Below are 21,928 nucleotides of genomic sequence, written 5' to 3' on the forward strand. Positions count from 1 at the left end.
TGAAGGCTTAGAAAAATGCACCATCCTTTGTTATTTTAATCTGTAGAGCAAATACCAAAAATTGAGAGCTGAGACTTTCATTTTGAGTCCGTGAATAAGATAGTTAGACTTGTGGTTGTGACCTTTAGGTTCAAAACATTTCTGTTTGTTTACCAGTCTTTGCCATGTTTTCATTTATCTTTTACTGACTGGATATAGTGGGATTGATCCATATCGAGAGGAGTCTGAAAACTGGATAATTATAGACAAAATTTTCTAAAAGTCAAAAGGCTTTTAAAATCTAATTGCTGCATTTGTGGATAGGAAAATGATGTGTATCTATTGATTTCATTTGCATAAAGGAGGGGTGATGTATATCCATTGTGTGTGTGTGTGTGTGTGTGTGTATGATTTATGTGTTTCATAATTTTTTCTTTAAACTTCCCTCTCATTAGAAAGATATATAAACTTCTTTGAGCCTTAAAAAAAAAAAAAAAAAGCTTCTTTGAGCCTTGTAGCAAAAATTGCATTACACTTTCCTTTAATTTTTTTGTGACTCACTATGGATCCAGTGAGTATATAACCCACATTATCTTGAAAAGTACAGTATGTTTTGACTTTATTTCTGCTCACCAGTCTTAGGGAGGATGAGCTAAAGTATGAGTATGTTTTGTCTGGGCCCTTAGGGTGCCATTATTATCCATGAAGTTTATGAAGAAGGAGCGGCATGTAAAGACGGAAGACTCTGGGCTGGAGATCAGATTTTAGAGGTAACAATACTTCTAATAAAGAAAAGGTTACTCTGGGGAGAGTGGTCTCTGTTTCTTTCTTTGTTTCTTTCACTCTCTCTTTGCTCGCTCTTTCTTTGACTCCCCTGGCTCCTCACAGTGCCCTATTTCTGTACAGGTGAACGGAATTGACTTGAGAAAGGCTACCCATGATGAAGCAATAAATGTCCTGAGACAGACCCCACAAAGAGTACGCCTAACGCTCTACAGAGATGAGGCCCCATACAAAGAGGAAGATGTGTATGACACCCTTACCATTGAGCTGCAGAAGAAGCCGGGGAAAGGCCTTGGATTAAGTATTGTTGGGAAAAGGTATGACTGAAGAGGACAAACCTCATGACCTTTAGGAAATGATGAGTTTTGGTTCTTTTAAAGAAAATTCACAGTTGTTGTATCTTTATCAGCTGGTGTTCTATGGGTGGCTCTTGTTAGCCCACTCAGTAATGGAGCATCAAAAGACCTCACTTTTGAACTTTTCAAGTTCGTATTTTGGGGGCTCTTGAGGCTACTCGACAAAAAACGATTTGATATTTCTTCAGCACCTTCAGTTCTAGGGAACAAAGTTAAATATGACATGGTTCCTGACCTCAAAAAACTCATGGTTTGGTCAACGAGAATTAAATATGTTCTTACAACAAAGGATTCTGTTGATAAGTGACAGAAACATATTATGGAGGAGTCTAGGCAGCAGAGCAAAAGGAGACCAGTGATTCTATTTGAGAAAGGAGATTAGAGAAACTTCTCAGGTAAGAGATGCCTAAGCTGAGGCTGAAAATGATTAGTGATAGTTGGTCTATTTGCAGGGAGCAGAGGATTTTCTGGGGAGAAGGATTGGCTCAAACATAAACATGCCATCAGAAGAAAACAGAAAGTAAGAGGCCGAGGTGGTAAATTGGTGAATATATGTATAAATTTAGTATCTAATTTATTTAAATATTTATAGATAAGTAATATTAACAAACATATAATCCAGTAAGTTCCAACGCCTTTATTCTAAAGATGGGAAAGCAGAGGATCAGGTGGTGAAATGGTGCCCTTGAAGTCTTGGCCTTGGCAAGAAGTGACACAATTGCATTTTCACTATGCACTTCTACTTTTTTTTTTTTTTTTTGCAAATTGAAATTGGTATTTAATGATAGATAGTAAATACAGAGTGATTTAGCAGTCAAGAAGCACAACTATTCAAAACAGATACAGGGCCTTTTAGTAAAAAAAAAAAACAAACAAAAAAACCAAAAAACCAAAAAATCAAGTGTCAGTTTTGTTATTTCTCACCAGATTCTTCCTACATACTTCTATAATACCAAGAACTTACTGAAAAAAGCTTCATTAAATCAGATCAATAGAAAGTATACTTCCAGTTACTTGGAATTGATATAAAAATTTGAGTTCAAATATTCTTTTAAATACAGATTCTTCTGGATTTTTTCTAATGAATAGGGAAATGATTTCTGGTCAAGATATCTCTCTTTAAACATTTGAAAATTTGTTCTTTTAAGTACAGTTATGAATTTTAAAATTGTTAATTTGATTATAAAAAGACGAGCATAGACAATCTACACTCTTTTTAGGAGACACTACAAAAGGAAAATGCTTTAGTCTATCGTCTTTCCAAATTATATTTTCTAGGTTTATTGACTTTTATTGTTTTTTGAAAAACTACATCACACAAAAGATCCATTTAATAGGAAGACTTTGTATCTTCCTACAAGATGTCTTTGTATCTCAGCAAGAAGATGCTGAGTTGTCTGTAGTTTCATGAATGAAAGGAAGATTGGAATAAGATTACCGTTTGTTTATTTTTCATAAATCCATCTTGCATACAAGTTAGATCCATAATAAAATAAAAGACATCATGGGAATGGTACTTAATCAAATAGTTTCAGTGAGAGGTACGTATTATTTATTTTCAAGAACATTTAATGACATTAATGATAATACCAACATATATATGTAGCCTCAGGTCAGTATTCATTCAGGGTTTTGTTATGGTGTAGAAAGGACAATAGACTTAGCACCCAAAACTGGCACTTAAGTCCCATTTTTGCTGTGTATTAACTGTGTGACCCATAAAGTGAGTAAACGGTAGTAGCCACTTCAGCTCACAGTACATAATGGTTGAAGAATAAATATGCTTGTGAAAGATATTTACTCCATGAAATACTATAAGACATAAGCTATTATTATCACAGAAAATAATTCTAATAATGTTGCCCCTGTGTTGTTGAAAACAGACTTTCTAAAGTCACAAAGATGGAGGTCATGTTTTCAGTTAAAAATGTTAGTTTTAAAAAAGTTTTCCAATACATAAACACTACCTTATGGTGGAGAAAAAATGGTGATGTTGAAACTCAAAACTATGTTTACAGAAATGATACCGGAGTATTTGTGTCAGACATTGTCAAAGGAGGGATTGCAGATGCTGATGGAAGACTGGTGCAGGGAGACCAGATATTAACGGTGAACGGAGAAGATGTCCGTAACGCCACCCAGGAAGCTGTGGCTGCTTTGCTAAAGGTAAAGATCAAGTGCCAGAAAGGACTTTGTATAGTAGTATGGAAGAAGGAAGAGATACTACATGGGCTACCATGGTCAAATAAGCACTGAATCCTCTTTATTTAAAAGTGTTATCTCAAGTAAGACACATTTTTAAGTACGATGCCATATTTTAGTGATAAATTTCTGAATAATAAATCTATAACAGTTCTTTATTATATTATGTATTTTCTATTTTTAAATGTCAAATAAAAGACTTTTCAAGGTAGACATCCATTAAGGTCACACAGCTAGTAAATCACACAGTAGGATTTAAACCAGCATGTCTAACTCCAAGAGCCTAGAATCACAAAATACCTCATTATGCTTTCACCTTAGACTGTATAGTATTTTTTGCATGCCTATGATTTATTTGTTAGAGGTCACAAGGAAGTTGTCTTCAATCCTAATTTTATGTTGCTAGCAATATGGCTTATTTTAATATTGTGTCTTAGGTCTCTTCAGGTACAGTGTGGCCATAGAGAGTTTGGCCAGTTATCTAAGCTGTTGTGGTGGTCATGGCTGTCTTACTGTTTCTCTTTTGTTTTTTAAGCCCTGAGTTACTTAGTACATGTGGCCTATCTAAACCAGTATGTTGGGATCCCTGGGTGGCGCAGCGGTTTGGCGCCTGCCTTTGGCCCAGGGCGTGATCCTGGAGACCCAGGATCGAATCCCACGTCAGGCTCCCGGTGCATGGAGCCTGCTTCTCCCTCTGCCTGTGTCTCTGCCTCTCTCTCTCTGTGTGACTATCATAAACCAGTATGTTTCATGAGATAGTTGCTCAATTCCCAATTTCTCTTTTCCTTGGTAGAAACAGTCTCCATGTAAATCATGAGGTCATAACAGACACTAGGTATTGCTGCTGCTGCTGCTGCTTGCTGTCATTCTTTTTTATGTTTTAGAAAGGCCTCTTTCTTTTTTTTTTTTTAAGATTTTATTTATTTATTTATTCATGAGAGACACAGAGAGAGAGGTAGAGACATAGGCAGAGAGAGAAGCAGGCTCCATGCAGGGAGCCCGATGCAGGACTTGATCCCAGATCCCAGGATCATGACCTGAGCCAAAGGCAGATGCTCAAACCGCTGAGCTACCCAGGCGTCCCTAGAAAGGCCTCTTTCCACAAAGAATTGGAGGTATCCTTGACTGTGGAAATCCCAAAAGGAGGATGCCTTTCACAATCTAATCTTAAGGAGTGTATGTACTCCCGAAGATGATTGTAGCATCTTATTGAAGCATTTTCATAAAACAACCACTCCCGTAGTGTTCCCTAGGCACAGTGACCTTGGAAGTTGGAAGAATCAAAGCCAGTCCATTCCATTCAGAGAGGAGGCCTTCTCAAAGCAGCCAGGTGGGTAGCTGTGCGGTTCATCAGGGTGATGCAGTCCACATGCCAGAGGAACTCCGAGATGGCCCTGCTGGTACTGTGTACACAGGTCCGGCCCTCTGGCAGAGGGCAGAGTAAGGTGTGGAGTCTGGGATGGGGAAGACCAACAAGTGAGTGTGGGCAGTGAACAAGGTGTAGCTCTTGAATAGTTTGTAAGTCTTCCTAGGGAGCTTAATTTCAACCATTTTTCTTTTCTTTTTCCATAATTATATAAGTTAATTGATTAATATATGTAGAGCCTACCAAGGTGATATATTTTTAAAGTATTTTTTGACAAACAGTTATCAGTTTTAAACTGAAAAAAATCCCATGTAAGGTGAACTATAGAAGCTCACCACTATGTATGAAGCTCACCTCCATGTATGTTCAGGATTGCTGGCCAGCCCCTCTCCTTGGTTGGGTCTTCTGATGACATAAGCCCATTTTCATCAGCCAGTGTTTAAAGATTCTTTACTCACCCCTTTAACACTGCCATTCATTTCCTGTTGACTTGCCCTAATTTTACAGTTTTTTCATAAACCCCAGTCTATGTACAACATCCATTTAAATTTAGGATTAGCTTGAATGAAATTACAAAAATCCACTAAAATTTTAGGTGCTTTGGAATCAATCTCATCCATTCTTTTAGCCTCAATTTATTTATGTCCCTAGGCAAATTCTTCCATAAAAAAGTCAATAGAAACTGTTTAATTTTCCCTTCAAATTATCAGATGCCACTGTTGCTTAATAGATATTTCTCTCTAGATACATTAAAAGAACTGAATTCTGAAATAAGTGGTATTTAGGGGATATTATTACTTCAAAACGTTCTAAAATAATTGTTGTGTATTTTAGATGAGCGAAGGCAGCCTGTCATCGTTTACTTTTCCACTTTCTGGATCCAGTACATCTGAGTCACTAGAAAGTAGCCTGAAGAAGAATGCCTGTAAGATTGGTTTGATATTTTAAGCATGATTACTAGTTTGAGTTTTAGTAGCCAACACTGATTTTTTTCCTCTGTCTCTGAGCTCTCTTTCCCCAAATTATTTCATACCCTAATACGGGTGCAGAGGTATGTGTTGGCAAAAATTCTGAACAGTACGAAGCTGCATCTTTGTTGTCTGGCAGCTTTCTCATTTGTTGTTTTTTCTACATGATATGCAAAACATTAGAATCAGGATTCTGTAATTTTTTCTTACTAAGCAGACTGGTGTAATTAATTTTTATTTCCTTTTCTGTTTATTCTAACACCAATAATTCAGAAGATTCTATTAAGTGAAGCCTTCTTTTTCCATGAAGATGCAAAAATTTTGATTGAGAAAGTCAATATGATCCTCCTGTGTTTTAATTACATGAAATCATGATGCAGAGTGTTTTTTGGCTTGAAGCTTTGGTTGAAAGTTATTCAAATTGAAGAACTAACCATATGGCAATCTCTGTTTGCATTGTGACTAATATTCTAGAAATTTAGCTACTTAAGTCCATGAATTCCTTTTAATGTGTCCATGACTATTTTTCTCAGCTGTGCACATGTATCTTTCGATCCAAAGCCTATTCTGCTCTTGACTCATTCAAAGTGGATTATGTAGTTATATAATCAACGATTGAAATAAGAAGGAAGAAATGGGATGGTGTGCACATTTTTCCAAAATAAAGATTCCCTATGTGAGACAGATTTAATCATGTGTACTGGCAACTTTGAGCACCCTCTTTCAAAAAAAAATAATAATGTATCTCATTTAGTTCCATTCCAGCTTTGACTGAAATTTAATTGAATATGAAAATACTTTAATAACCATATTTTTCCACCCTTTACAGTGGCATCTGAAATACAAGGATTAAGAACAGTTGAAATAAAAAAGGTAACTTGGGGAAGAGAAAACTGTATAAACTCTGTTGACCTCAGAGGCATCTGCATATATATTTTCCTATTAGCTGTCTTACGATTTTACTGTATCATCAGAAAACTTATGCACTGTATACAGTGGAAATATCACAATACAGTCTTCACTGAATTTCCTGGTCACAGGACCTTGTATGAAAAATCATTGTTGGCATATCCTGTGTTGCCAAAAATGGCATCCACCCAACCCCACACAATGTTATCGCACCTCTCACTTGTCACACAGAGAACCAAACCTCTGCCTTCCATGAATGTTTCTTATTCTCATGAAACATTTCCCTGACAGCAGTACACATGAGAGAACGTAAAGGCAGCTACGGTGTAGGTGTATTGCACCTTTGCTATCTGCTGATCATTCTTGTAGCTGCCTCATGTTATCACTGGCTCATGTAATCTCTGCAGCCTCCGGTAGGAGCTGCTCTGATCTCCGTTTTGTCATTGAAGGTCTAGGAAGAGGGCTGAACTTGGTCAGTCCCAATATTTCAAGTGTGGGTCCCCGGCTTTAATACAGATCTTTCTGATTCCAAAATTGGATCTTTCACTTCATTCACATACCTGCTTTTCATCAACCCCACAGCATGATTTTCACTTAAAGTGTTTTGATTTCTTTTATTTCCTGGACAGATGCTTATTTTCCTAAGTCACAGTAAGGACCTGTGTCAAATGAAGTAATGTAGTTTTCTTGAGTCTCATTTTCCTCACACCTCAGAGACCTGAGTTGCCATAGGATATTGGGCCAAAGAAACCAAACATCAATTTAAAATGCCACATTGACCAAAATATTTTAATCTCTTACATGGCAGGGGCCTGCTGACTCACTGGGAATCAGCATTGCTGGAGGAGTGGGCAGCCCACTTGGTGATGTTCCTATATTTATTGCAATGATGCACCCAAATGGAGTTGCAGCTCAGACCCAAAAACTCAGAGTAAGTTCTGCTAATAACCCTGGCAACCCTTGCAAGTCTGGCAAAAGTTTTCATAAACCCTTTGAACCTTGCCCCTTGTTGTAGGGAGGTTTGAATATCTATATCTGCTTTTAAATCTGCTAATCCCACCACAGCAGAGCTTGCTTTGAGTAAAGGTAAAGAAAATGAAGAGAGGAGAATTGACAAGTCAATGATATAGAAGATCTGTCATTTCTTGGTATTTTTTACTTGTGTGCAACTCAGTGAGAGAAGTTGAAACAAAGTGTTTCACAACACTTTGAAATGAGATGAAATGTTTTCCTTACATGTGTCACTGGTTTAAATGCCAATTTAACTTTATTGAATTGAAGACTATCATTTTGTTGCAATTGATCATCAGTTTTACATCAAAGTTTTACTGGCTGGCTCAGTAGGTTAAGCATCTGCCTTCAGATCAGGTCATGATCTCGGGGTCCTGGGATTGAGCTCTGAGATGGCCTCCCTACTCAGTGGGGAGTTTGCTTCTCTCTCCCCCCTCCCCAAACCTGCTTATGCTCACTTTCTCTTTCTCTCTCTCTCAAATAAATAAATGAAATCTTTAAAAAAAATTTTGCAGAAGTTTAATATCAATGGGACCTTCGTTGTAAAAATATACAAAACTTACTTCACAGTTGAGGGATTTTGCTAATGCAGGGCCCTATTTTTGCTAACTGCCCAGTTCTGAAATCATGTGAATATTTCATTAAAGTCTCTATGAAGTAAAATCTGCATGGCCTCATGTGTCAAAAAGGGCCTCAAAACTTAACCACCTCTTAGTTTCATCCCTAAACTGAAAATGGTTCAGTCCCTTTTGATATCTGAACTTGTGACTGACTGACACTTAAACATGGATTGTTGCATGTACCAAAAAACTTTTCTGTGCAGGATTGATAGTGAATACTTTGGTCTTTGTGGGACAAATGGGTCTCTGTTATATCGACTCAGCTCTGCCCTGTGAAGGCAATGAATAAGACAGCTGTCTTCCATCCAAACTCTGTCAACAAAAATAAGCAGTGGGCCAAAGTTGGCCTAGAGTTCCAGATAACATGTATAATAATAGTGTTCAAAGACATTCTAGTTCTTAAGGGGTAGCAGATATTTTATTCTTCAATAGGAAGCAATGTCTTACCCAGGAAAAATGAAGAGAAGGGAAGAGTGATTTTCCACCTTCCCCCAGAGACTACTGAACTCAAACATTATGTACAGCTTCTTTTTATAATTGCTACTTCTTGAAATTATTGGCTTCCTTGGTTATATTTCAGTTGGTGAGAGCAATGTGTATGTGATGTGCAATGTGTATGTGATGTGCAAGGTAGAGAAGGAAATCTCGTTCAAGTGTCAGGGTCTCACTCTCTGTGGCTGCTTTAGCAGATGCCTGATTTCTTGTCTCCCTTGCAGGTTGGGGATCGGATTGTCACTATCTGTGGCACTTCCACTGAGGGCATGACTCACACCCAAGCAGTTAACTTACTGAAAAATGCCCCTGGCTCCATTGAAATGCAGGTAAAAGTCGCATCCCAAGCACTCTTCCCAATATGGGTAGCTTGAGGACACATAAGCTTTAGCATTAAAGAAGTAAAAGTGCTTAATATTACTACTGATGTTATTTTATTTAGTAAGTCCCTTGAACATAAATGATTACATTGAGAGTTCCAAGAAAGTGTGTAAAAAACATTTTATCCTGATGTGTTTATTGTTTCATGCTTTATATCTAAAGGAAAAAAACCCCACAAGGTCTTGGCAGTAAATGATTAATTGCTAGAGGGTTAAATGGTGTGAGTGGCTCTGTATTCTAAAGATCTTTAAAAAATAATTACATATGAGACCATGTTTGAAAAACATCAAAGAACTTTGTAGAACTGAATTATTCAGATATTTTTACTGTCAGTGGAAGAGGCCTCTGAACCTTGTGAAATTTCTATTTGGTTGTATATCAGGTTAACAGAAATGATTAAGTGGACAGTAAAGTACATGTCTTAATCCTGTAGCTATTTTTGAAGAACAATTACTGATGTCTCTCTAGCCATACAAACTGTTTCTCTCTTTCTGTTTCTCCCATGTACAGGTAGTTGCTGGAGGAGATGTGAGTGTGGTCACAGGTCATCAGCAAGAGCCTGCCAGTTCTAGTCTTTCTTTCACTGCGCTGACATCAAGCAGTATATTTCAGGATGATTTAGGGTGAGTCCGTGTATTATGGTTTCTATGTCCCTACCACTCACAAAAAGGTGTAAAAACGGGATGAGGTATGAAGATATGAAAACCAAGTGTTTCTGAACTGTTAAGTAATTATGGGATGGATTTAGTTTATTGAACATAGCTAGATAGCATGCTGTTCACCTTCCCACGTTTTTTGGCTGAGTTTTGGGGGAATATTTTAGTCTGGACCTCATTACCCTGTGTGACATGGAACAGATCAAACCTATCCTTTTTAAATTTCACATTGCCAACTCATTTAATAGATCATCCTTTTGATTAAATAATTTATAGCTCCCCAGCTGTACAAAAGAATTGGGATATAAAGAGAGGGGAAGAGAGGAAAATATTAGAATTTTTAAATAATTTGAGGCAGCCTTTACATTGCTAGTTAATAGATTTTTCTCTCTGAGCTTGGGAGTACTGATGTATGACTTATTTAATGGTAGTCCTCTGTGCCATAGTCTTCTTCCTTTAAACTGTAAAAAGAATGTGCAAGCATTCAACGAGAACATGTCATGAACGTGTTAGTTTAGGGGAACTATAAATGAGTAATAGAATTAGGGTGTTAAAGTAGGATTTTGTTGGATTAAGTAAATTTAAAATACTGAGCATAGCCTGCACCGACAGTTCAAGCTCCCCAAAATACTCATAGTATACTTGCTGTCAGTAGAATTGAGATTTATAGTGGTTCTAGGTGGATGTCAGATAATCCGTAATTTACAGATTTGACTTTAAAAATCAGAAACCTCTTCTTTCTTTCTTCCCTTTCCTCTAGACCTCCTCAGTGTAAATCTATTACACTAGATCGAGGACCAGATGGCTTAGGCTTCAGTATAGTAGGAGGGTATGGCAGCCCTCATGGAGACTTACCCATTTATGTTAAAACAGTGTTTGCGAAGGTAAGCTTGCACATTTTAACCACCTCCTTCCCCCCAAAACATTCATTAATAGTGGTCAGCAGCTGGCTTATTAGTTTATGGCCTGAGGTAATGCCAAATGGTTAACAGTTGATCATTTTCTTTTGGAACTCCCTTCAGGAACAGGTCATTAAATATTTTTGTCCAATTTGAGGTTTAGTTATATTTAAAGGAAAATAAGCTCAAATTGAAATTCCATGGGAACTCTTGACAATACGCAACAAAAATAGTAATGAACTTTAGTTAGACAGTAAGGGCTGATTTTTTTGTCCTTGGAAAACAGGTTGCCTATGATTGAATGTCTTTTGAAAACAGGACATTTTAAATGTGTAAGCTGTAGAGTGCTGGCATTTCTTTTTCTTTGTGTTTCTTTTGTTGTGGAATATAAAATAGATGTGGAAAAGTACATAAAATAGTCCTGCAGGTTAAATAACTAATAGGGCATTTATTTTACAGTTTAATTTTATTGAATAAAATAGAAAAAATTACAACTGAAAAAATTGCAGAATATCCAGAAGCTCTGTCACCTGCAGTAAATCAGCTATTTATAATCAGGGAATTCAAATTTTTAAGAAAATTGTGTTTAGTTGAAATGATACAATAAGTATTCTATTTTAAGGATATTTAGAATAAGAATAAACTTATTGCAACATTGGTGAAGCTGTTAAAATAATTCAAACCCATATAATTATCGTTAATATGTTCTTTAGACACTTTTCAGGAGCCACAAAATTGGACATAATTTCCTACAGGAGAAAATCTGGAATCTCAAGATTTTACAGTGCAAAGGATCAAACCTTATGGCCGACCTATTAAACAGTTTGTTACAGGGCTTTAGATTAGCACTGTAGTCCTTTAAAGTGCCTACCTATGGAGGTTTTAATTCCATTATTTTGAAAAAGAATTATTATTTTTAACTAACTTAAAGTGCTGTATCTACAGCAACCTAGTTAAAGGCTTAATTTATGAGATTTTTTAAAAGCCATTGGTATGTCCAAAAATACAAACAGCATTTGTCAGTGAATAGAAGAGTCATGCAGTCCTTTTCCTCAGCCTTGGAACAATTTATTTAAGGCATGCTAGTTAGAACATATTTTAAGAATTTCATCATTATGGATTCCTCATTAACTTTTCCATATTTTTAATCTTATATTTAATTGCATAATTGCCTACTATAAGCATGCCTTAAGATGGGATTCTTTTTCAAATAGCAATGTCTGTGTTTAATCTTAATCATTTGAGGCCCATAAGAAATATGAAGACCCCCCCCACCACCACCAATACCCTTGGGAAGTAAAGAACAAGCAGCTCAAGCAGCCTATTCAAAGCCACAGAAAGAATTACAGTTAGACTTAGCACCACTTGCATCCTGCCCTGCCCTGCACTTGTCAATGTGCATGTGGGCTTTATGCTTCTGCAGACCTTTGCCTCCATGCCCTGATGCCCTTGTCCTGTAAAACTGCTTTTGTTCCTGTCTAATCCTTTGTCTTCTTCTGTAGGCCTTCTTTACAGGATAAAAAATCCTGGGTTCTATGAAATCATTCCTGCTAGGCAAATTCCCAAATATTCTTTATTAATTTGAGTTCTCACCAACTGCTGTGCTGAACAGCCAAGAACCATCCAACTAATCTATTGACTGCTAAATTCTCTCTGAAATTGTTATCTTAGTGCCGAAACCATTTAGGAGCAAGACCTCCTTTGTGTCTGTTCATCATTGCTTAATGGCTGTGGAGCACCCGTGGAGCACCCAGAGCAATGTGTGTGTACATGCAGAGCAATTTACATTCTTGTTTAGATCTTTTTCTGTTGTGTAGCTGCAAGGCAGCATTTTTTGAGAAGCAAACAAGCCTACTTTATAATTGCAGGGAGCAGCCTCGGAAGACGGGCGTCTAAAAAGGGGTGATCAGATCATTGCTGTCAATGGGCAGAGTCTGGAAGGGGTAACCCATGAAGAAGCTGTTGCCATCCTTAAGCGGACTAAAGGAACTGTCACTTTGATGGTTCTCTCCTGAATTTACTGCAGAGTGGGGCCAACTCAACAACCCCTTGCTCACATCCCACACTGTGAAGAGAATGGAACTGGTCTTGTGGATGACTTTCCCTGCATCATCTTCATCAGGCTCTTCAGAACTCTAGGGGGAAAGTATCATTTAAGTTTGTTTTTCTCATGTGGAAATGATTTTCTTACAAGCTAGCATCATTTTTCCTTTCTCCTTAGATTCTTGTGAACCTAAACTCAAAGGGATGGACTGTGTGCATAGGTGAATCCAGTCTTTCTTTGTAAAGATGTCTGACATTTTGTAGTCGCATGTGAAGAAATTAGGTGCTGACCTGATTAGTAGAGAATGAGAGAAATAATTCTAAAGCTAACCTAAGAGAAATGGCTTTAGTAAATTAGGGTGAGAATGAAAATAGAAAATAAGGAAGAAAATCTCAAGGTTTTTTTTAAATGCTTCATTTTATCCCCATTTCTAACTAGAAAAGAAAATAAAACATTTTTTTCTATTGAAAATCTTTAAAAACATTCTCAGTATCTAAATTATTTGAGTATTATAGAAAAATTGTATCTCCCCACCTTTAATATACACGTACATATTTTCATCCAAAAATGAGTTTCTAAGACTGAGTAAATAGTAATTATATGAAGCAGTGTCCCTAAATTGGTAAAGAACACATTTGATGTGAATCTTGATGTTCATTTTTATTTTTGACCTGTTATAAAATATTTTCATGTTTCTGTAAGTAAAATGGTGATGCCACCCACCATTGACTATAGTTTCTCTAGAAAGCAGGCATGCTAACCATGGAAGAACATAGAAGTCTCTCAGAATCTTTAATGCTGGTTTTAACCGATGCAACACTAAAAATGTGTTAGCGTGCTGTGCAATTGGTTTTCAATTACTATTAATCTTAATGACAGAGAAAAAAGCAATGTGTTAGTAATTATTTTGGTTGTGTGCCATTAGTAAATTGATAGAAAAATTAAGGGGATTAACATAACTTCATTTCATTGCCTTATATTAACATCTTATAATACAATAGTTTAAGACTAAAGGAAACAGATGGAGCTGTTTATTGAGACAACTGGTGAGGAATTATCATGTGTTCATTCCCATTTTAGAGCGTGAAACTCCTACATTAGAATATATAAAGTCACTTTAAATATTATCTATATTTGTAACAGAAGTAGTGTACAGATATTTTATTACAGCACTTTTGTGTAAACGCAGAATTGAAGTGAATAAATAACAAGTTTCATGGTGCACAAATAAACAGGCGTATTTTTTTGTTCTTTTTATTGGAAAAAAGGCTTCATTAGGTTGTTCAAGATTTACAATTTAAAATTGGTTTTTATCATGTCTAACTGAACATATGGTGTCCATAGTTACAGAGGAACTTTGGACAGCATCATTATGAAAAGCTCTGTTTCTTACATCCAGGATTTTTACTAATACTGAAGTGCCCTGCCTGTATTTGTTTTTCTGAGATGCTATATTAATGTAGTAATATTGTAAATTGTTCTTGGGGGTAGTCAAGACCTAAAGTGAGTTCAGATAGAAAAATTAATATAAATAATAGATGAGAAGAGTATGATTTGAACACTGAGCAAGGAATTGGAGAACATTTTGTTCTGCTAGTTCTGCCCCTAATTAGCCAATGAATGTGTGTGTTCTGTCTGATTCACTCACCTGTAAAGTGATAGGTCATCTTATCTCAAAGCTTGCTCCGAGTTCTAAAATATAAGAATTCTGTGGTTCTTACACAAAGAACCAAATTAAAGTTTGAGTCAATATGTGGAAGTACTCCCCACAGAAGAACAGGCCCAGTTAAGTGTCTGTACTTGCCTGAGTAGCGTCTCCCCAAAATTCACAGCCACAGGGAACCGTAGAATGTGAGGTCATTTGGAAATAGAGTCTTTGCAGATATACTTAGTTAAAATGAGATCATTCTGGATTACGGTGGACCCCAAATCCCTAAGGTCAGATAGAGACACAGAGACATAGCAGAGGAAGGCCATGTAAAGAAGGGACCACAATCAAACCAGAGCCCACGTTGGAGGCTACCAGAACCTGGAAGAAGCAAGGAAGGATTTTTCCGTAGGGTCTTTAGAGGACAGCTGGCCCTATTAACACCTTGATTTCAGACTTCTGGTCTCCAGATCAGTGGAAGAATAAGTATCTGTTGTTACCATCCACCCAGTTTGTGCTACTTTGTTATGGAGGCCCTGGGACACTAGTCACAGTGTCTCAAATGTTTTATATTCACAGCTGCTATCATTGTACCAGGCTAACAAGAGAAGTGCTAAACATGTTTGTTGAGCGTGCAAATGATTAAACTATAGGTCATGATTCATTTCATGGTGTTAATATTGCTTTAGTTGGTTAGCTGCAGCCTTCATGCTAACTGCAGAAAAAAAGAAACCATGGGCATGCCACTGTAGGGATATAAAGACACTGAGGAAAAGTTCACCTCCTGAATTGCTACTAATTGACAAAGTCAGCACATGAAGGCGGAGGGAGACAGGAAGGAAGGGAAAGACTGAGAAGAATATAGATTCATCAGCATTGAAGACACGTGACAAATACTTCCTTTTTATAATTTTGTGTAAATATAAGAGTTCTCTGTGGAAGAAAGTGAGTAGAGTCCAAGGACTTGAACCTTATAATAAATGCTATGTACAATTCAAGATAGTGGATTGCCCATAATAGGTGCCATATATTTGCTTGTGTGATTAAACCACACTGGTGAATACGACACATTTGTGGTGTTCTTTGTGATCCCTCCCAAAGGATGATGATGATAATAAGGATAACAATAATAATAATGTGTTTAATTTCAGCACCAACTGGTATGTAGCTGTGGGAGTCGCCATGTGGTGTTGCAAGTCAGTAGGCTCCATACATCAGAAGGGTGAGGGAGTCGGAAGCATGAAAACATTAAAATTCATGGAAGATGAAATGTGGAAAAGGACAAGTTTTTGTTTTGTTGTGGGGAATAGCGGTAAAGAAGAGTTTCATAGGTCTGGTGAAGCAAAGGAAGCTCTTCCTTGCTCTGAGGTATGCTGTCCTAAGTTGCCTTAGAGCTGGTCAGCTGGCTTCTTGTCTGAGGATGGTGCGCGGTGATTTAAGGTCTTTCTTCGTATCTCAGGCTAAGTAAATAGAGCAGTTGAAAGGATACCTGCAGGGAAACAGGACTAAACAGTCTCCCTTCCCTTCCCTTCCCTTCCCTTCCCTTCCCTTCCCTTCCCTTCCCTTCCCTTCCCTTCCCTTCCCTTCCCTTCCCTTCCCTTCCCTTCCCTTCCCTTCCCTTCCCTTCCCTTCCCTTCCTCCTTCCCTTCCCCCTTCCCTTCCTCCTTCCCTTCCCCCTTCCCTTCCTTTTTCCCTTCCTTTTTCTTCCCTCCCTCCCTCCCTTCTTTCTTTCCTTCCTTCCTTTTTTTTGGTCTAGGTGTGAGAATGCCAAAACTATTGTCACCTGCTTCCAGCAGCCCTGGTGTGTTGTTTCATGTCAGTGACAGGTATTCTGGAATGCACTTGATTTATGCAAAGATGTTCTTTCATTTGGTCTACTAGGAATTAATGTTTCACTTTGCCCTTTTGAAAGAGATTTATTTGTAAGACAGGATTGGCCTCTGTTACCTCAAGTGGGAAAAAAAATTGTGGGTGGCAAGAAAATTTCTAAATGAAACAACATGAAAACTAGGCAGAGCAAATGTTTTAAAAGTGATGTTTGTGTACTTGATATTGCTGCTGCTTATTCCCTTCAAAATATACCTGGGTAGTCCATATTGCTCATTTCAGTGTAAATTAGGGAAAAATCTATTATCTAAGAATTTTACTTACTGATGAAGTACTAAAAGTTCAATAGTAGGCCCTTAAAAAAAATTCTGTCAAAAAGGAGGCAAATCCATGGTAATGATCTTCAGAATTCTTTCACTAAAAATGTTTCTTGAAGTTTCTAAAAGTACTACCATCGAAAGACTGCTTTAGATGGCTTTGAGGAGGAGCTTCAACTTGTTCATTTAACACTGGGCATTTTTTCAGAGGCTGGTGTCATTTGGGTATACTTTGTGGTTCTTTCTCCTTCCCTCCCTGCCCTCCTTCTCCTCATACTCACACATATTTTCAGAAACAGCACACTTATCCTTGGAAAACATACTTTTTTCTCTCACATCTTTTCTTATTAATGTACTAGAAATTATGATTTTTTTTTTACTTGAGTGCACCTTGAAATACTTGACATTCAAAGTTCTACTCCCCTGAACTTCATTAACCCAAAGGAACTTTATTCCATTCAGTAAGATGTACAGGTTTACCTTGCTTTGGAAAATCCAATGTATATAAAGCATTGATACCATGCAAGGGTAATCTATCAAGGAATGGCAATAGTTGTGCATATATGTTTTATTCTGGTAGATAGAGGGTAATAGAAATTCAATGGCTTTCTTTAATGACCTTCACTTTTCATTTTTGTATAATATTGTCTTTTTTCTTCTAAAGTGTGTGCAAATCAGTTTATATCAAAATCCCAGTTGTCATGCAATCCATGTTTTCTATATCTCTGTATTTTGTTATAATATTTAGTAATTAACAATATAATTACTAAATATTTTTCTTTAAATACAGACCAATTTTTAACTTAAATGTGTTTAAAAGAGGAATTGTGTCTCAGGACTTTAAATGGAAAACTAGTCTCCTTTGCCATAAGTATAAAGTAACTACAAGCAAAACCCAAGTTATTAAATCCATCAGGATACTCTTGCCTACCTAGGATCAGAAGGCCTGCTCACTTTGTAAGAAAGGGAGAAATAACAAATGTACAAATGTTAAAATGGTGGTGACTCTGCAGGTAACTTTTTCTTAAAGGAACTAAAAGAAAATACCTTTTCATTATGTGATTCAGTATTTTCTAATGCCTGTCATTGCCACCTACAACAGTGATCTCACCAGATACTCCGTCTTCGGAAAAATTCTGTTATACCAAAGTCAGGAAGGTTTTGTTTGTAGGCTTCTTTTTTAAAAAATGTGAAAGCAAGCCAGTCAATTCCTGTTCTTAAGAGTATTCTTGCTAATGAGGTTAAGATTTTGTTTATAAGGCTTTCTCTAAAACCAGAATTGGGTCATCACCTCCAGTGCTTTTGTTTTGGCAATCTGAGTTTGAAATAAAGGACAAATGACATAAATTAATGTAGTAAAATTAATGTTGTGGTAATATTAAATAAAGCTAATGCCTCTTGCACCTGGAGGGCTATGCAGATGGCAGGCATACCTAATTATGCACCCTGCTGCCTTTAAGTGTACTGATAAAAATCTCTTAACTGAGTATAAAATATGTTCATTCACTGGCTCCAGACAAATTTGAGTGCAGCAACACAATACATAAACACAGCCTGACATACTTCTTTTTTAAGGGAAAAAATGCAATTATGTAAGTTAAATGAAATAATTAAATATTTACCTGATATTAAAAATGAGTAACTACTACAGTCATGCAGTCATGGTCTTTTGTCCTTTCTGTGAATATCAAAATACCTATCAGTCCCATAAGAAAAAGATTGCTCTCAAAGCAGTCAGGGAATACTTAAATTTAAGTTTACATCTCACTGGCTACATATTAATTAGAAAGATGAATTTACTAATTGAATCCTAACAAACTTTACTTGATGTCTCACTGTAGGTGTAAGGGAACTGGGTTGACCAGTTCTTGTTCAATATTTTAAGAAGTAGCTACTTCAAATATATCAGTATAATGAAGTATAGAAACAGTTTGTTTTGCTACAGGTATTTCAGAGATGTCAATGAATTTTTTTAAAACTTTCTATGAGTTATCTTCATTTAAGGAATGTGAGTTCTCATGAATTTCATTTTGTGGCCATTGAATACCTATGCAGTTAAAAGGACAACCAGCATCTTCTAGTTTTAGCATCAGAGTGATTTTTTTAAATGCCTTCATGAGACTTTTTATACACACCTATTATTTCTCATATATATTTGCTACCCACATTTTAAAAATAAAAGGATAAACTGTTCTTTTTTAGACATAGTTTCCACCAAAATAGGAGATCTGGTGCCAGGCATTCATTGCATGATAAAGGTGCTGCTCCACTTTTAAGTGGTGGGGGTAGGGAGAAAAAAAGTGGAGGGTTTTTTAGGCTGAGGAGCATATAATTTCTATATCTTTTCATCTCAGAGTTAATAAAAAAAATGAACTGTACATTTAAAAATTATATTTGTAGGGTTTTTTTTTTTTTTGCCATTTGGATAACAAACTATGCGGATTATTTACACCCCATTCACCTACCTTAATTTATCAGTCCCTGGCTCTTATTTCTTCTGTTTGGTAGTTGATTTTTTTCTAAAGTTTTTCCACCTCTGTATGTTATAGGTATTTATATAATGAAGTTGTCAGTGTCTCAACACCCACTTTGTCTTGCATGAGTGTCATAGCTGATAAATGTCTTATGCTGAAGGAACCCTAGATTTCTCTGAAATATTTCTCTGAAATATTTAATAAAATATTAAAGAGTCTGGGCCTCTGGCTCCCAAGCCCTGGATTCATACCCTGGCTTGACTTCCAACAGGCAGGCAGCTAACATCCTTGAGCCTCTACCTCCTTCCTGTAAAATGGGAATAATAACATCGTCTTCACAGTTCGTTCTTTTAGTATCAAATGAAATGAAGGGTCTGCACATGATGGTACTGTATAAATGAGAAAGTCCATGAACTCCAGGGTTGTGATGGTACACATAGTGGAATTGTGGGGGTCATCTGGAGTGCACTATCACTAGTATTGATATATATTCTGGCTTTAAAAATAAACTTGTAAAGTGCCCCTTTCTCATTCTAGTAATTGTCTCATAATTTCTGCTAGAATGGGAAGCAAAAGCAAAGATAATTCCAAGAGAACTGAACTATAGTCCCATTGGTTGGTAATGTGGATGTGCCACTCCTTAATATTTTAAATAAAATATTGGGATGGGAATGTTTTAAACACAGCGGGAGGTTTTATCAATCTAGCCACATCTCTTGCATAATAAGCCAAGTATCTAGTTTTAAAAGTAAATGGGGAATTATACAATATCTGTCACTCGCATAATCTATCTCCCTCAGTCATCTGTGTTCATTGGGATAAATAAATTTTACATTCATCCTTTTTTTAATGTGCAATCCCTTTTCAGAAGGAAGAGAACAAAGCAGAAATTAATTTGGTAGACTAAGGCACCTGGGTAGCTCAGTCAGTTGAGCATCCAACTCTTGATTTCAGTTCAGGTCATGATCTCAGGGTCATGAGATCAAGTACCCAACAGGGGGCTCAGCATTCAGTGAGGGATCTTACTTGTTCCTCTCCCTCCCCCACTTGTGGGTTTCTCTCTCTCTCTCTCTCTCTCTCAAATAAATAAAATCTTTTAAAAATTAATTTGGTAGACCAGTCTTCTAGAAGGAAGTTGGTGAGATCAGAATGTCTGTCAGGTACTCCTTTATTCCATATTAGATCTTATTTCTCAAGTGACTGATACTAAATCATTTGGGGAAATGTAAAGTAGAAATTGTATGTACTACAAATGGTTAAATTCTTTTTAAATTTTTAGTGTTTAAATTTCTAAGGAGTCAGGGAAAGCCAGATTTGCTTTTTGACAGGACTTCTCCCAAATGATGATGCCGTGATAATAAAATAAACTTCAAGCTATATGTAAGTTCATACTATTTAAGATTTAGGTGAGGGTTGGGAAAATAGAAACTTCTATTTGGGATTCTACAGCACACTTTTCCTTGGATGTGATGAAGAGTAGTGTTTTTCTGAGCCGGAGAGCAGACTAGTCATTCCTAAGTTTGTACATTGAATGGTGTAAGTTTATAAAGCATTCTCAATACCCACTTGCTAATAAAATAGTTTATGAGTGCTCATAAAAGAAACAATATTTTCAGTTATCTAATTATTGAACATTGTGAAGCACCAAGAATCACCCTTAAACATTAAAGAATTGAGATCCCAAAGAATACAGTGTTTATAACCACCTGTGCAGAAGTGATCATTGGCAGATAGATGTACCCATGTGAGGCTGTGATGGCAAGTTCTAAAATATACAAGGCTTTGGTGAGCTTTGCTCTATGACCCTGCATCACTTTTTTGGTGTGACATACTTATCATAATGTTATTGGAAAACCCGAGCTTCTCTGTTTTTCACCTTCCACATGAGAAAAAGAAAAAGATATTAAAAAAGTAACTTAACTTTCCATATGGGGATTCTGAATCTTGGAGAGAATATAAATTTAGTTACTAAAGAATTTGAACGGGATTGTGAAAAATGTTCCAAAATTCAAAGGAGGAAAAAAGGAATTGGATCCATACTAGGATCCAGTGTTTACTAGGGCCAGATACTTAGTTTCTCTTAATATATTTCTTCATGAGAATAATATCTTCCACCAGGTTTTTGAAAGTCAAACTATATAATGCATGTGAACATTTTTAGTCTTAAAGCATAGACCATTGCTACATACTAGGTGTAAACCATACATTTATAGATATTTTGATTAAAATGTTACCAAATTGACCAATGCTGTCTATCTATGCTGTCATTTTTCTGTTATATAGCCCTAGAAGTGAAGCATTTCTACTAATAAAGTACTTTATTAGTAAATCACATGTATCCCATTTTTCACAGTGTATGAGGTGGCATATAATTTTTTAATATTTTGCAGTACATAATTTTTTAAAGGAGTATTTATTTTTAGAGACCAAGGATGTGTGAGCAAGTAAGCACAGGGGGAGGGGCAGAGGGAGAGAATTTCTCAAGCAGACTCCTTGCTGAGTGAGGAGCCACATGTGAGGCTTGATCTCACAACCCCTGAGATCATGACCTGAGCCAAAACCACAGGTAGAGGACACTTAACCAACTGAGTCACCCAGGTGCCCCTGCAGTACATAATTTTTAAAAAATATGCATTGTAGATCTGTTGAAGAACAAACCCACATCCATTCCCAAGTATGATATTTCCACCTTCTTATCTTCACTGTGTCTTGTACATTCACATTTTATAGGAAATGATTGTACTTTGTTGCTTTATTTTGTCTATATTATGGACTGCTACTATATTGAAAATAATATTAGCTCAGGAGTTCTGCTCAGCAATTGGGGGGGAGGTGAGGGAGAGGCAGAAGGGTGGGAGGAATAAGGAAAAAATTATTTTTTTTAGAAGGAAAAAGTTAGTTTAGAGGAAAGATCATTAGCCCCAAGCATATTCTGATAAAATTTCTACCATTGTATATAAAGGCTAAATAGGGGCTTCCTCAGAGTCCATGGAAAA

The 21,928-nt window shown here is 36.6% G+C and overlaps 1 protein-coding gene across 13 annotated transcripts in view; it reads left to right on the forward strand.

The window, feature by feature from the left end:
- The window catches only part of MPDZ (multiple PDZ domain crumbs cell polarity complex component), a 164,523-nt gene extending 149,571 nt beyond the window's left edge, over positions 1–14,952 (forward strand). For 5 of the 13 annotated variants that reach the window (XM_041761415.1, XM_041761413.1, XM_041761414.1 and 2 more), the window contains 11 exons: positions 666–749; positions 886–1,079; positions 3,137–3,284; positions 4,564–4,650; positions 5,521–5,611; positions 6,484–6,527; positions 7,372–7,494; positions 8,911–9,015; positions 9,578–9,690; positions 10,484–10,607; positions 12,491–14,949. In XM_041761415.1, coding sequence (XP_041617349.1) covers positions 666–749; positions 886–1,079; positions 3,137–3,284; positions 4,564–4,650; positions 5,521–5,611; positions 6,484–6,527; positions 7,372–7,494; positions 8,911–9,015; positions 9,578–9,690; positions 10,484–10,607; positions 12,491–12,637 — 1,260 coding nt within the window. In that variant the 3' untranslated portion in view covers positions 12,638–14,949. Of the gene's footprint in view, positions 1–665; positions 750–885; positions 1,080–3,136; positions 3,285–4,563; positions 4,651–5,520; positions 5,612–6,483; positions 6,528–7,371; positions 7,495–8,910; positions 9,016–9,577; positions 9,691–10,483; positions 10,608–12,490 lie in introns of all 13 variants that reach the window. The other 8 variants (XM_041761409.1, XM_041761412.1, XM_041761411.1 and 5 more) reach the window with 4 other exon arrangements.
- Positions 14,953–21,928: the final 6,976 nt, after the last annotated feature.

The sequence above is a fragment of the Vulpes lagopus genome, chromosome 7 (genome assembly GCF_018345385.1).
Source record: "Vulpes lagopus strain Blue_001 chromosome 7, ASM1834538v1, whole genome shotgun sequence".
Lineage (NCBI taxonomy): Eukaryota > Metazoa > Chordata > Mammalia > Carnivora > Canidae > Vulpes > Vulpes lagopus.